The 16,294-nt window shown below is 38.5% G+C and overlaps 1 protein-coding gene across 3 annotated transcripts in view; it reads left to right on the forward strand.

Moving 5' to 3' along the window:
• Positions 1–16,294, forward strand: part of NUP98 (nucleoporin 98 and 96 precursor) — a 140,291-nt gene that overhangs the window by 96,116 nt on the left and 27,881 nt on the right. For all 3 annotated transcript variants that reach the window (XM_053560822.1, XM_053560823.1, XM_053560824.1), the window contains exons 20-24: positions 691–855; positions 7,493–7,675; positions 8,392–8,548; positions 11,174–11,603; positions 13,008–13,237. In XM_053560822.1, the coding sequence (XP_053416797.1) occupies positions 691–855; positions 7,493–7,675; positions 8,392–8,548; positions 11,174–11,603; positions 13,008–13,237 (1,165 nt within the window). The remainder of the gene's footprint in view (positions 1–690; positions 856–7,492; positions 7,676–8,391; positions 8,549–11,173; positions 11,604–13,007; positions 13,238–16,294) is intronic.

The following is a 16,294-nucleotide window of genomic DNA, read 5'->3' on the forward strand; positions in this document are numbered from 1 at the left end:
TTCATGTGTTTGTTAGCCATTCGTCTGTCGTCTTTAGAGAAAGTTCTATTCATGTCTCTTGCCCATTGATATAAGGGATTGTTGGCTTTTTTCATGTGGATTAATTTGAGTTCTCTATAGATCCTAGTTATCAAGCTTTTGTCTGATTGAAAATATGCAAATATCCTTTCCCATTGTGTGGGTTGTCTCTTTGCTTTGGTTATCGTCACCTTAGCTGTACAGAAGCTTTTCAGTTTAATGAAGTCCCATTTGTTTATTTTTGTTGTTGTTGCAATTGCCATGGCAGTCTTCTTCATGAAGTCTTCCCCCAGGCCAATATCTTCCAGTGTTTTTCCTATGTTCTTAAACTTTTTTAATCTTTGAAAAATTTGGGGAGTGGTTAGGTTGACTTTCTGTACTTGGTAGTTTAACTCAGGGCTGATTGGATTATTTAACTTATTGAAGACCCTTGTCTTGGTAGAGAACAACTAGGTAGTATGTGTATATGAAAATAATAACAGTTCTTTTGGATTTGTTTTTTTTAGAAAACCAGTAAAGTATGATAGATGGCATTCTGCTTAGTTTTAAATATTTTGTTATCTCTCCCCTTTTTCTCAAGGTAATGCTGCAAGATTGCAAGGGTAGGTATTATGGAAGCTTCTGAAATGAACAATGGTAATATTTATTTTGTTGGCCTTTTCTTTTTCTTAGGTCTCCCATTTTTCTAAGTATGGCCTTCAGGATTCTGATGAAGAGGAGGAGGAGAATTCATCCAAAACTAGTACAAAGAAGTTGAAGACTACCCCTTTGCCTCCTGCAGGCCAGACTGCCCCTTTCCAGATGGCTCTTAATGGCAAACCTGCACCTCCACCCCAGGTAGAGAAAGGACAGTGAATTTGAATGGAATCCATGATACGAAGTTGAAATCAAGTCATGCAGCTAATACAAAGCTGTTTTATGACTGCTGGAACTTTGAAGAGTACAAACATAAATTACCAGTCTCATTGAGACAAGTACAAGGGAGGATTATGAGGTGGTACAGGCATGTGTCTTTCACGTAAGAGATTTAAAGAATTCTCTTATTGTTTGGATCATTCCTCTCAAGATTGTCATTCTTACACACCTCCCTCTCTCATTTGGACTTGATAAATTCTCTGCTCAGTGATCAACTTAAGATAGCATTTGCTCATGTCGGTTGATACAGAGTAAATCCTACTTTTATTGATTACTTGATGTACAGCTTAATCTTTTTTAAAAAAGATAAATTAACTTTCTGCAAAGGTTTATAACTCCCTTAAGTTGTTTGCTAATACTTCAGGTAACCTCTTGATATTTGTATTTTATCAGTATATAATCTTTATGAAAATAGTTTTGGAATGTAAATGAATTATTTGGCTTGGGGAGAGTAGGGTCTATATTGTTTATTGCAATTACTTGTATCATTGATATGGAATTTCTTTGTAAAGCATTCTCTACCTCTAAGCTACAAAAATCTGGACCTTTGGAATTTTTCATGCTACTGTTCTAATGGCTGCTGAAATGTGTAGTTTTTATTTATTAAATCTCATGGGAGGCATTTTTTGGAACATGTGTGTATGTATGTTCATGTTTGCGCGTACTGGGTGAGGGAGGGTTGAGGGGATGATAAATGAGGGAAACTGGAACTATGTTGACTTTTATGTTTATTGTCTTTATAGTATTTAGAATATCCTAAGAAATCTCCCCTGCACTAATGAAATGTTGTCAATAGACTCGGTTTTCCAGTTATTTGTGTTCATTTCATCTGAATCTTTTTATTATACCTTACTTTCCTAAGTACTTTTTCTTTTTTTTTTTTGTCCTAAGTACTTTTTCATTCCATATATTTCTTTATTTTTATTTTTATTTATTTTTTATTGTTAAATCATAGCTGTGTACATTAGTGCAATCAAGGGGTACAATGTGCTAGTTTCATATACAATCTGAAATATTCTCATCAAACTGTTCAACGTAGCCTTCATGGCATCCATATATTTCTTAGAAGAGTCGAGTGGTCGGTCTTACTATTGTCTGTTATTATAAATAAGTTGTAACTGTCCTAAAGAAATCTCTTTTCTAATTGTTCCAGCTAAAGAAAAGTTCTCTCTGTGGACAGGAACATTTATGTAATGTTGGCTAGTAATTATCAGGTTATCAGATAACTATTAGTTATCAGATTCTTCAATTGCCAGAATACAAATACTAGAAAATAACTCTAAATTCCTCTAATGACGTTTCTGAAAGTAAAACCTCTTTGAAAAAATAAGCCCCCCAAAATTTCAAAATGAGTTTCTGGCAAAGAGAAAAGTGGTAAGACATCAAAATGGGCAAATAGAATATAGCTTTGATTGAGGGAGTGAATGGTCTTTGACCTTTTGGATGAGGAGAAAGAAATGGTTAAGAGTGTTCAGATACCGGCGGTGCCTGTGGCTCAGCGGGTAGGGTGCCGGCCCCATATGCCGAGGGTGGCGGGTTCAAACCCAGCCCTGGCCAAACTGCAACAAAAAAAAAAAAAAAAAGAGTGTTCAGATACCTAGTCTTTATGTTTTGTTTACTTGGGTTATTTATGAAGACTTTGGGCTTGGTATGTTAGAGCAGTTATGTGGGACTCTTGAACTTCACATTCATATTGTTCAGTGTCCTAGGTAAGGCAGATGAGAAATGCCAGTGGTTTGATATTAGTATCAAAAACCTTACATTTTACTTAGCATGGGGAAAATTCTTGAGTAGACAGCACAATGTTCTTATCCTTTCCTCAGGATGACTGTCTAGGTACTGTTTCCTGGCTCCTTGGAGAGGTTGAGTTCACAACATAACCTCAGACTTCCTAACTTTTTCTGGAGGAGGTGGGGGTATTTCTTTAGGTATTTAAGAAGATTTCCTTTTTTTGTTTAATAGTCACATTTATTCTTTGTCTTTTATATAATATCCACAGTCCTTTGTTTCCATTTGGGTTTTAAGTTTTGCTTTTGCTCCTAAAATGAGTAAATCTAAGCAACTGGAAAAACAATGGTAACTAAATTTTTATGTGCTCTCATCTGTGTCTTTTAAGTTAGAGAAAATATTAGCAGATAAAAGTTAATCACACAGATGAATTAATGTAGTTGCAGGAATATTTTGTTCTATAGTTTGAACATTAGTTTCAAAATTTTGGTCTCAAATCCAGTTTCCTACTGGCTGCATCAATAGCCTGTTGAACTTGACTTTGATTTTACAGATATGGCATGAGGGCTCAGGCGTATTTATATTTTATGCTTCTTCCCAGTGTTTGAGATGAAAAACCATATTTCAGAACTGTTTGTTGAAGAACCTCAGGCTTTTGCCACTTAGAGATGCATGTAGCTTTTTACCTTAGCCTTTCAAATGAAGTATAACTTGTATTTAGTACCAACAAGGCAGGCTAGTTTACTTGTTCAGGAACTTAACATTGTTTACTGAGCGAATTCACCATTCAAATAAGTTAAAAACTTTTTCCCCTTGGCTAGCCATGGTGTCATAGCTCACAGCAACCTCAAACTCTTTGGGCTCAAGCGATCCTCTTGCCTCAGCCTCCCAAGCAGCTGGGACTACAGTTACTCACCACAAAGCCTGTCTAGTTTTTAGAGAAGTGGTCTCTCTCTAGCTCAGCCTGGTCTCGAACTTGTAAGCTCAAGCAGTCCCCCTGCCTCAGCCTCCCAGAGTGCTAGAATTATAGGCATGAGCCACAGGGCCTGGCCTAGTTAAAGACTTTTAAAAGGAAAAAAAAAGTAATTAGGATTTAGAGGAAAATCTGATTTCATATTGCATATGCTTTTATTTTAAATAAAATGGCAGCCATCTGAATTGATTTAATTACTCAATATTTTAATGTATTTTATTTATATTACATATAATTTTATAGCCCCATGCTTGTTTATTTCAGATGTTATTGAAAGAAAGATTGATTTTCATAATATATTAGCCTGAAAAATATTTTGTGAATTAATGTAAAAACCAAATCCACAGTTACTAAGACCTATGCCACTTTGAAACTGCTAGTTAACTAAAAAAAAAAAAAAAATTAAATAGACCTATGCCTCCTACAGTAATATCCCTAAATGTATGTATAGAATACATATACACTTAACCTTGGTGGGCCTTTCAAACCATAAGTTTGAATTTCTCTTGAGGATAACATATTATTGTTGACAGGGATGATTTTTAAGGAAAATATAAAACATTTTGCCAGGTGCAGTGGCTCATGCCTGTAATAAATCTCTGCCCTTTGGAAGCTGAGGTGGGAGGATCACTTGAGGTCAGGAGTTCTAGACCAACCTGAGCAATAGTGAGACCCTGTCTCTACAAAAAATTAGAAAAATTAGCCTGTTATGGTGGCATATATCTGTAATCCCAGCTACTCAGGAGGCTGAGGCAGGAGGATGGCTTGAGCCCAAACATTTGAGATTGCCATAAGCAATGAGGATGCCACTGCACTATAGTCCAGGTGGCAAAGCAAGAGCCTGTCTCCAAGCATACATAAATATATATGTATACATGCATAAACATTTTTTTACAGTTAGGAAACAAATTCTTTTGGAGTTGGACAAGAGTCGTCATTATATTGAATCAGACTACTTGGCTGAGAGGACAAAATGAATTTAACATCTATTTGACCTTGAACTGGTCATTCACTCTGTTTAGTAAGAGTATCTTAATCTTACTTTTCCTACTGAATTAAGAGATGCTGTATCTTTAAAGTATTACCAGCCTCATTTGAATGAGGAAGCTTCCTTTAAATGGGAGAGTGGAGATTTCTTGAGTCACTGAATGTTTCAGTTGTGAGACCTCATGCTTCATATACTTAGTCATTTTACAGATATTTATCTGTGTAATTAGGATTTGTAATACACTATTAGTATTTAGAAATAAATGAAATCCTATCTTCAAGAAGTTTCATTCTAGGAAAAGGAAAATTAAAGTAATAATCATTGTCATATTCCAGTACATGCCTTTCTTTTCCATAGACCTCTCAGTAGTCTTTTTTTTCCATCTCAATTCCTTTTATATTATCCGGTTTTGTTTTACTTTAAGTCTAGTTTTCTTCCCAGGACTGGCTTTAACAAAGCTGCGGATCTTCCAAGATTATTCTGAAAATAAGTACATCTTTTGGGGGGAGTTTATTTCAATTTCTTAGAAATACAAAATTCACATACAGTTCTAGCAGCTTATTATAGTTTCATAGTAATTCCCTCCCCTCTTGTCCACCTATTAGATGTCAGACTGTGAGAGTGGTGTAAATATTATAAAACCTTCATCTTTAGCATTCCTCCTAAAGATATGCTGAGACCCTTAGGTCTCTAATTTAGATATTTGAGCAAATCATCCAAATTTGCCTAAAAGTGTTCAAGGTGAGCATCTCTTGCTGTTTAGTAGTATTCCTTTGTTGAGTAGTATAGTAATTTGTATCCCTTCTTCCTTTCCTCCCACCCATCTTCATTCCTACTAGTGTTTTTATAGTTATTAATTGCTTTTTCCACTGTGGACCAAGCACTACTTTAGGCAATTGAAATAAGAAAGTGAGTATTCAGAGGATATTGTGCTTATGATGTGCTTGGTATTAGATACAGAGAACAGCCATAAAACCTATTTTAAGTCTTGACTGTCTGGTGACCCAACCACATACATATGTATGTAAGAAATTCTAATACCCCATGATACATGGTATAAACAATATTTTAGATATAATATCATATATACAAACAGTATTTTGGGAGCCAAACATAGTAGGGTGTTCTCACAACTTGGCAAAAGATGGGAAGTATCAGAACTTTAAAGTTGAATTGTTTGGTTAAAAATTAACTTAATGGGAAACTTATGAAATGAAAGTTTTCCTATAGTTCTTACAGTTAAAATGACATTATCATCACAAGGTTTTTTTCCTCACTGCAGGATTTTAAAGAATAAAAGTTGTCAAACCTGCCTGTAGCGTCACCAATTGCTAAGAAATAGTATCATATGGGCGGTGCCTGTGGCTCAGTGGGTAGGGCCCTGAACCCATATACTGAGGGTGGCAGACCCGGCCCCAGAGGAACTGCAACAACAACAAAAATAGCCAGGTGTTGTGGCGGGCGCCTGTAGTCCCAGCTACTTGGGAGGCAGAGGCAAGAGAATTGCCTAAGCCCCGGAGTAGGAGGTTGCTGTGAGTAGTGACACTATGGCACTCTACTGAGGGCCATAGAGTGAGACGCTGTCTCTACAAAAAAATAAAAAAGGTATCATATTTGCCTTTTCATCTTTATGTAATCTCTAGTTTTGTTAGAGCAGTCCTTGAGAATTTTTCCATCTTACATAACACTTTTCTATGTTTCTCACACCACTCATTTTTTAAACAAAGATACTTGTTAAAGGAATTCTGGGTAGTAATAGATTCCACTAATGGTGGTTGCTTGGTCCAACAAGATTATGAAAACATTTTCTTTCTAACTACCTTTTTGTAAAATAACGTCTATTAGAGGTTTTGCATGAAATAGACCACTTGTGGGGCAGCTCCTCTGGCTCAAGGAGTAGGGCGCTGGCCCCATATACCGGATGTGGTGGGTTCAAACCCAGCTCCGGCCAAAAAAAAAAAACAAAAACTAAAAAGGAAATAGACCACTTGTGAAAGATCAGACACAAATCATGGAAGAATAATAATCTGCAAATGAAATTATGGTTAGAAAAATAATTGATAGAACTTTTGGTTTGCAAATGTTTCATAAATTTGTTCAGTCATTGGTAGTTATTTTATCAGGTCATAGTGAGTTTTCAGATATATGGATTGGAAATGTATTTAACCAGTTATTTTCCTCAGCTTTTTTTTTTTTTTTTGAGACAACACTGAGGAAACTTCAGGATTCAGTCATCCAGAAGATAAATTCCAAACTCAAAATGTATTAACGAGAAAGTTGTTTGTGATTGTTTTAAGAAAACACAAAGTTACTGGAGACATTTGGTATCTATACCTCTTGCTCTCTTTTTCCAGAGGCTTCTGTGTACAAGGTAGTATGAGGGCAGGGTAACCCTTTGTAAATCTGAAAATTGTAGTTGCTGGCTAAATCATGTAAGCCATAGTCTTTGAGTCTTTGTCCCTGAAGACCACTGTTTGTTTCAGTATGGGTGGTAGCTGAGGTTCCAGATACAATATTATTACAAAAGGATAATTTCATGAATCCTCATTTGAATCCTATTATTTTAGGACAATTAATACTAAATCACTCTTTAGCAAATCTGCCATACCTCACAATAAAATGGATAAAATATAATAATTACTATATCATATTCTGAGAGACACAAGGTCTTTTTTTTTTTTTTTTAGCAGTTTTTGGCCGGGGCTGGGTTTGAACCCGCCACCTCCTGCATATGGGGCCAGCGCCCTACTCCTTTGAGCCACAGATGCCACCCACTATATCATATTCTGAATAAACTAAATCTGATCTAGAAGCTCTGTGTGTCTTGGTATAATTTAATACTGCTTTCCTGATCTTTCTGCTGTCTACAGAGTCAGAGCCCAGAGGTGGAGCAGTTAGGGAGGGTTGTGGAACTGGACAGTGATATGATAGATATTACCCAGGAGCCAGTTTTGGATTCCATGTTAGAAGAGAGCATGCCTGAGGATCAGGAACCTGTGTCTGCCTCAACGCATATTGCATCTTCACTGGGAATTAATCCACATGTCTTACAGGTGATGTTCTAACCAACCTTCATTATAACAGAAAGCCAAACTAATTATCTCTCTCATAACATCAGGCCTCTTCCTTGATTATTCACTTAAGAAAAAAACAAGAATAGGCCAGTGTTTGGGCCTCATTTCCCCTTCGGGGAAGGAAGGATATGTTGAGAATTAGCAAATAGGGCTTCTGGTTTTAACTGCATTAGAATCAGAGGACCTAATTTTGATTCCACTTGGTAACTTTATTACCGTCTGACTTGAGTCAAGTCACTTAATACCTGTGAACACTGATTTTTCTCCAGAAGATACTACTTTGCCTACTTCATAAGGATAGTTTTGCGGATCTGAAGTGCTTCACAAAATTTAAAAATTTAAAAACATGGTAGACACAAGTTTTATTAATCTCTGTCTAGGTCCCTTGCCAAAGCCTTTTGGTATTGTGTTTAGCCTTTGGCTTATGTTTGACTTTTAAATCACTAATTTAGCAAACATAAGCAACTACTATGTGCCATGATCTAGCAAGACTTTTTAGATATAAGGGAGAGGTTTATTATGTTGACTTGCCTTTCAGACACATACAGTATAATATAGTTAGTCATACAGGTGTTATACTAGCTCTAGATAACAGCCTTGAGGAGGAATGATATTTTTGATTGTTGTAAACTGCATTTTTCTTGTTTGGACCTGTTCTGAGGAGCACATTCATTCTATAGATATTGCCTTTTTAGATCATGAAAGCATCATTGCTTGCTGATGAAGAAGATGTAGATACGATGCTGGATCAACATGTCAGTTGCCTTCCTTCCAAAGCAGATACTTCTCAAGAAATCTGTTCTCCCAGGCTCCCCATTTCAGCATCCCAGTCAACAAAATCTCGTTCATTAGGTACTGTATAAAATGTACTGTTTTACAAAACAATCTATAGAGTCATTAAGTCTTGCTTTTCACATATCTTCAATGCTGAGTGAAGTTCTCCAGCAGATATCCTCCTGATAGCTATGCCTATGATAAGGATGCCAAGATAAATTGTACTCTTATAAATACCAGTTTTTAAGAAACATAATTACCTCTATTGGTGCAGATACAGAAGTTGTATGGAGAAAAAAAGTATTGTACTTTATTAGGGTCTATTTTTTTGTTTGTTTTTGAGACAGAGCCTCATTTGGTCACCCTTACTAGAGTTCCATGGCTTCTTAGCTCATAGCAACCTCAGACTCTTGGGTTCAAGTGATCCTCTTGCCTCAGCCTCCCAAGTAGCTGGGATTACAAGCGCCCACCACAACACCTGGCTATTTTTTAGAGACAGGGTCTAATTCTGGCTCAGGTTGGTCTTGGACCTGTGAGTTTAGGCAGTCCACCTGCCTTGGCCTCCCAAGTGCTGGGATTATAGGCATGAGCCACCGTACCCAACCTTTTTTTTATTTTCTTTTTTTTGAGACAGAATCTCATTCTCTTCCCCAGGCTAGAGTACCATGGCATTAGCTTAGCTCACAGCAAGCAACCTCAAACTCCTTGATTCAAGCTATCCTCCTGCCCCAGTCTCCCAAATAGCTGGGATTACAGGTACTTGACACAATGCCTGGCCACTTTTTTCTATTTTTAGTAGAGATGGGGTCTCTTGTTCAGGTTGGTCTCAAACTCCTGAACTCAAGGCATTCTCCCACCTCGGCCTCCCAGGTACTAGGATTACAGGTGTGACTCACTATGCCCACCCTTGGGTCATGTTTTTACTTGCTTATGGATATGGATTAGATGACAAGCTCTGATTTCCTAATTTTTATATTACATTTCTTAGAGAATTCAGCAACTTATCCTGCACTGTACTCTTTTATACAGTCCTAACACTATCTTGTTGTCTTTAGGAACAAATGTTCCTTCTCTTAATACCCATTAGAATTCTACTTTTTTAGGGCAGCACCTGTGGCTCAAAGGAGTAGGGCGGTGGCCCCATATTCCAGAATTGGTGGGTTCAAACCCAGCCCCAGCCAAAAACTGGAAAAAAAAAAAAAAATTCTACTTTTTCCTAAACATTTTTATCTTCCTAGGCAGATTATATATTTTATTATAAAGCTTTCTTTTTTCTAGTGGTCTTACAGCTTTGGGATTGGCAATAAAGTATTGATATCAGCAGAAGATATAAGCAGATGTAATTAATTTTAATTTTAAAACCAGAGGAACTACCAGGAAGGCATTTGTTTATATTGCCTTGAAAACTTACTGTTTGGTTTCATATACTAAACATTTTTTTTTTTTTTAAATAGAGTCTCAAGCTATTGTCCTATATAAAATGCTGTGATGCCACAGCATTTTAGGACAATATATATAACTCACAGCAACCTCCAACTCCTGGGCTGAAGCGATTCTCTTGTCTCAGCCTCCCAAGTAGCTGGGACTACAGGTGCCTACCACAACGCCTAGCCATTTTTTGTTGTAATTGTCATTGTTATTTGGCAGGCCCGGGCTGGGTTTGAACCCGCCAGCCCCAGTGTATATGGCTGTTGCCCTAGCTGCTGAGCTACAGGCGCTGAATTAACCTTTTCTGTAATGGGTATAAGATGGAAATGTCATACTTCAATAACTAAATCCAGGCTGGGCGCATTAGCTCACACCTATAATACTAGCATCTGAGAGGCCAAGGCAGGTGGATTGCTTGAGCTCATGAATTTGAGACCAGCCTGAGCAAGAGGGAGACCTCATCTACTAAAAATGGAAAATCTGAGGCAAGAGGATCACTTGAGCCCAAGAAGGGGGCTGTGAGCTATAACACCACAGTACTCTACCCAGAAACCTCAAACTCTTGGTGACAGCTTGACACTGTGTCTCAAAAAAAACCTACATAGTTTGGACAAGAACCGTATAAAATTGAAAAACAGGCATTAATGGTGAGAATTAGCCTTCAGAAAGGCACATATGCAATCATAAGATACTTCAGTGTGTGTGTTGTGTTTTGTGGTTTTCTGAGACACAGTCTCACTATGTCGCCCTTAGTAGAGTGCTGTGGCCTTACAGCAACCTCTAACTCTTGGGCTTAAGCGATTCTCTTGTGTAAGCCTCCCAAGTAGCTGGGACTACAGGTGCCCGCCACAACGCCCAACTACGTTTTTTTTTTTTTTTTTTATAGTTGTTATTGTTGTTTGGCAGACCCAGGCTGAGTTGGAATCCACCAGTTCTGGTATATATGGCTGGTGCCGAGCCCTCTGTGTGTTTTTGTTTCCGTAGGTCTATCATTGAGCATTAGAGTACAGAAATGTGAGTTTTGGTTCTTTTTGTTTTTCTACTCTTAAATTTTTATGTGCATGGCATTCATTTTTATATGGACTGAGAAAAGGTTACATTTGGGATTATGGATAAGGGCATGAGCATTGGTACCAGATTTAACTGAGTTTTTCTCCCAGTCTTATCACTTAGTAGCTTTGTGGATTTAGACAAAGCAGCCTTTCTGATTTTTGTTGTTTACAAAAGAAACAATTGTCATTATTTTGTAATAGTCCTTTTTTCTTCTTATTTCAGTTGGTGGGTTACTGCAATCAAAATTTACAAGTGGAGCTTTCCTTTCACCCAGTGCCTCTATGCAAGAATGTCGCACTCCCAGAACATCATCTTTAATGAATATTCCATCCACATCCTCTTGGTCTGTTCCTCCAACCCTCACTGCTGTGTTTACAGTGCCTAGCCCAGCTCCCGAGGTTCAGTTGAAAACAGTGGGTACACGAAGGCAACCAGGTCTAGTCCCTCTTGAAAAGTCTGTCACCTATGGCAAGGGGAAACTCTTGATGGACATGGCCCTATTTATGGGACGTTCATTTCGTGTTGGTTGGGGCCCTAACTGGACTCTCGCTAATAGTGGAGAACAGCTGAATGGCTCTCATGAACTGGAAAATCATCAGATTGCTGATTATATGGAATATGGATTCCTGCCCAATTCAGTAGCTGTTAAATCGTGAGTTACACTTTTCATTAATTAATTAATTTTTTTTTTTTTTTTTTTTTTTTTTTTTGAGAAAGAGTCTTAAATTTGTCGCCCTGAGTAGAGTGCTATGGTGTCATTGTAGCTCACAGAAACCTCAAACTCTTGGGCTCAAGCAATCATCTTGCCTGACACTCCTGAGTAGCTGGGACTACAGGCATCTACCACAACACTTAGGTATTTTTAAAGACGGGATCATGCTCTTGCTCAGGCTAGTCTTAAACTTCTGAGCTCAAGCAATGTACCCACCTCACCCTCCCAGAGTGCTAGGATTACAGGTGTGAATCACAGTGCCCGGCTTTGAGTTGCATTTCTTGATGCTTTTTGGGAAAGGCAACATGATAGGTGCAAAACAAAACCATCCATTTTTTGGAAACCAACGCTTTGTTATCTTTCTAGATGTTTCTTTCTAGATACATATTTTTGATTATTTCTAGATATATTCCAGAGATACATACATACATATGATAAACAGTATTTTTCTATATATATAATAGATAACATGCCTTGGAGATTACATATAAGTATTTCTTATAATTATCAGTGTATATACAGTGTCCTATACAAAATTACTATAGATTAAATGAAGGTTATCAACTATTATCCTTCATTTTTTTTTTTTTGTAGAGACAGAGTCTCACTTTATGGCCCTCAGTAGAGTGCCGTGGCCTCACGCAGCTCACAGCAACCTCCAACTCCTGGGCTTAAGCGATTCTCTTGCCTCAGCCTCCTGAGTAGCTGGGACTACAGGCGCCCGCCACAACGCCCGGCTATTTTTTGGTTGCAGTTTGGCCGGGGCCGGGTTTGAACCCGCCACCCTCGGTATATGGGGCCGGCGCCCCACTGACTGAGCCACAGGCGCCGCCCTTATCCTTCATTTTTAACATTACCTCAAAACAGTATCTCTTGACTCTCACAATTAGGAATATTGTTTCTAAACTTAGTGGTTACACATGATCTCTTGATATTCTGTAAGTTTTCAAAGCTTGAAAATTGAATCAAGACCACATTGACTATGTCTAATAATTTGAGAAACAGGCTCGGTGCCTGTAGCTCAGTGGCTAAGGCACCGGCCACATATGCCAGGGCTGACAGGTTTCAACCTGGCCTGTACCTGTCAAACAAAAATGACAACTGCAACAACAACAACAAAAATAGCTGGGTGTTATGGTGGGCGCCTGTAGGGAAGCTGAGCCAAAAGAATTGCTTAAGGCCAAGAGTTTGAGGTTGCTGTGAGCTATGACGTCACAGCGCTCTACCCAGGATGACAACGTGAAGGGAAATCCTAGCTTCTGTCTTATCTTCATTTTCTTTTTTTTTTAATTAATTAATTTTATTATCTTCATATTCTATCTTGTTCCTTATTTGCTCTTGTAGCCTAACTGAGTCACCATTTAAAGTTCACTTGGAAAAACTCAGTTTGAGACAAAGGAAGCTGGATGAAGACCTGCAGTTATACCAGACACCTCTGGAGCTCAAGTTGAAACATAGCACCATTCATGTGGACGAGTTGTGTCCTCTCATTGTCCCCAATCCAGGAGTTGCTGTCATTCATGACTATGCAGATTGGGTTAAGGAAGCATCAGGAGATTTAAGAGAAGCACAAAGTGAGTACACACACACGTACATGTCTTACCTTTGATATCTCAAGAATAGGAGTAGTAACGTGTTCATAGAAGGACAGATTTCCTTACAACAGTCCAGTATGTATATCCCTGAGTTTGACCTTTTTTGTAGTCGTTTCAATAAGCAGAATCCCAAGAAGAAATTGTCAGTGTGTTTTTATCATTGTGTTCTGTGCCCTTTAATATACAAATCCTTCCTCAATAGACTGTAGGCAATCATATATGGAGTTATAAAATTGCATTACTTCTCTAGCTTAGAGAACATAGGAAGAAAGATTAATTTCTGCTTGCTTTACTAAATTTTACCCATTCTTCTATATCTAGCTAAAGTCCCACTGGTATTTCCAGTAACTACTTATAATTTCCCATCTTGACTTCTCTCACTATTACTTTTATCTGTTGTGACTATGTTTTTGTGAATCAGTACTTTACTAAAGTGTTCTTCTAATTTGGGAACTTAATATTTAATATTTTAAACAGTAGAAAAATTATTTACATGTTTAGCAAATCACATTTATTGAAAAACAGAGACTTTAAAAATAGAGACATAGACGTTTGGAATCGAATCAAAAACCAGGAAATGAAACTAACATCTTACAACCACCTAATCTTTGATAAACCAAACAAGAACATACCTTGGGGCTTGGTGCCTGTGGCTCACTCAAGTGGCTAAGGCACCAGCCACATACACCTGAGCTGGCGGGTTCAAATCCAGCCAGGGGCCCGCCAAACAACGATGACGGCTGGAACCCAAAAATAGCCAGATGTTGTGGCAGGCGCCTGTAGTCCCAGCTACTTAGGAGGTGGAGGCAGGAGAATCGCTTGAGCCCAGAAGTTGGAGGTTGCTGTGAGCTGTGATGCCCTGGCACTCTACCCAGGATGACAGCTTGAGGCTCTGTCTCAAAAACAATAAAAAAGAACATACCTTTGGGGGAAAGACTCCCTATTCAATAAATGTTATGGGAGAACTGGACATCCACATGTAAAAGACTAAAACTGTATCCACACATTTCTCCACTCACAAAAATTGGTTCAAAATGGATAAAGGACTTAAATTTAAGGCATGAAATAAAAAAATCCTCAAAGAAAGCGTAGGAAAAAAACTGGAAGATATCAGCTTGGGGAAAGACTTAATGAGGAAGACTGCCGTGGCAATTGCAACGACAGCAAAAACAAACAAATGGGACTTAATTAAACTGAAAAGCTTCTGTACAGCTAAGGAAACAACAACCAAAGCAAATAGACAGCCTACACAATGGGAAAGGATATTTGCATATTTTGATATTGCATATCAAGACAAAAGCTTGATAACTAGGATCTGTAGAGAACTCAATCCAAATGAAAAAAGCCAATAATCCCATGTATAAATGGGCAGGAGACATGAATAGTACCTTCTCTAAAGAGAGATCAATGGCTAATATGAGAAAATGCTCATCATCTCTAATTATTAGAGAAATGCAAATCAAAACCACCCTGAGATACTATCTAACCCCAGCGAGAATGGCCCACATTGCAAAATCTCAAAACTGCAGATGCTGATATGGATGTGGAGAGAAGGGAACACTTTTACACTGCTTGTGGGTCTGCAAACTAATACAGTTTTTGGAAGGAAGTATGGAGAACCCTCAAAGCACTCAAGCTGGACTTCCCATTTGATCCCCATTACTAGGCATCTACCCAGAAGGAAAAAAAATCCTTTTATCATAAGGACACTTGCACTAAACTGTTTATTGCAGCTCAATTTACAAACACCAAAATGTGGAAATAGCCTAAATGCCCACCAACCCAGGAATGGATAAACAGGCTGTGGTATATGTACACCATGGAATACTATTCAGCCATTAAAAACATGGAGACTTTACAGCCTTTGTATTAACTTGGATGGAAGTGGAACACATTATCCTTAGTAAAGCATCACAAGAATGGAGAAGCATGAATCCTATGAATTCAATTTTGATATGTGGACGATTAATGACACGGGGAAGGGGAGAGCAGAAAGAGAAAGGAGGGAGGGTTGGGAGAAAGGAAGAGCAGAGAGAAGGTGGGGAGGGGTGGGGTCTTGGTGTGTGCCACACCTTTGGGGGGCAAGACATGATTATAAGAGGCACTTTACCTACCAAATGCAATCAGTATAACCTGGTTTCTTGTACCCTCAATGAATCCCCAACAATAAAAAAAGAAAAAGAAAAACAGAGACTTTTATAATGTCCAATCCGACACATTGAGACTTACTTATGTCATTCCTTGTGTTTGCTTTGTTGTCTCATCTTTTCAAATGTGTAAGACATTTTTCTAATATAAGTGGCTGAAAGTGATAAACAATGCTTTTTCTTTTGTTTCTTGAGGGGCAATATAGCAAAGTAGTTAAGAGAATGGAATTGGGCTGGGTGTATTCTGGGAGGCTAAGGTGGGAGGATTGCTAGAGGTCAGGAGTTTGAGACCAACCTGAGCAAAGTGAGACCACATCTCTGTGAAAAATAGAAAAATTAACCAGGCATGGTAGCACTTACCTATAGACCCAACTGCTTGGGAGGCCGAGGCAGGAGAATCGCTTGAGCCCAGGAGTTGGAGGTTACTGTGAGCTAGGCTGAGATCATGGCACTCTAGCCCAGGCAAGAACAAGGTTCTGTCTCAAATAAGAAAACAAATGGAATTGGGTTTTGTTTACTTGCATACAAATTTTGGCTCTGCTGCATAACTCTGTACTTAGAGCAGTCTCAGGTAAACTCAATAAGCTGTGCCTATATTAAAAGAGAATAACCGTGGTGCCTGTGGCTCAGTGGGTAGAGCACCAGCCCCATATACCAAGGGTGATGGGTTTGAACCCAGCCCTGGTCAAACTGCAACAATAACAAAAATAGCCAGGCGTTGTGGTGGGCATCTGTAGTCCCAGGTACTCGGGAGGCTGAGGCAAGAGAATTGCCTAAACCCAGGAGTTGCTGTGAGCTGTGATGCCCCGGCAGTATACCGAGGGTGCAGTCTACTGAGGGTGCTAAAGTGAGACTCTATCTCTTAAAAAAAAAAAAAGAATACTCCTTG

Source organism: Nycticebus coucang, chromosome 14, assembly GCF_027406575.1.
Source record: "Nycticebus coucang isolate mNycCou1 chromosome 14, mNycCou1.pri, whole genome shotgun sequence".
Classification (NCBI taxonomy): domain Eukaryota; kingdom Metazoa; phylum Chordata; class Mammalia; order Primates; family Lorisidae; genus Nycticebus; species Nycticebus coucang.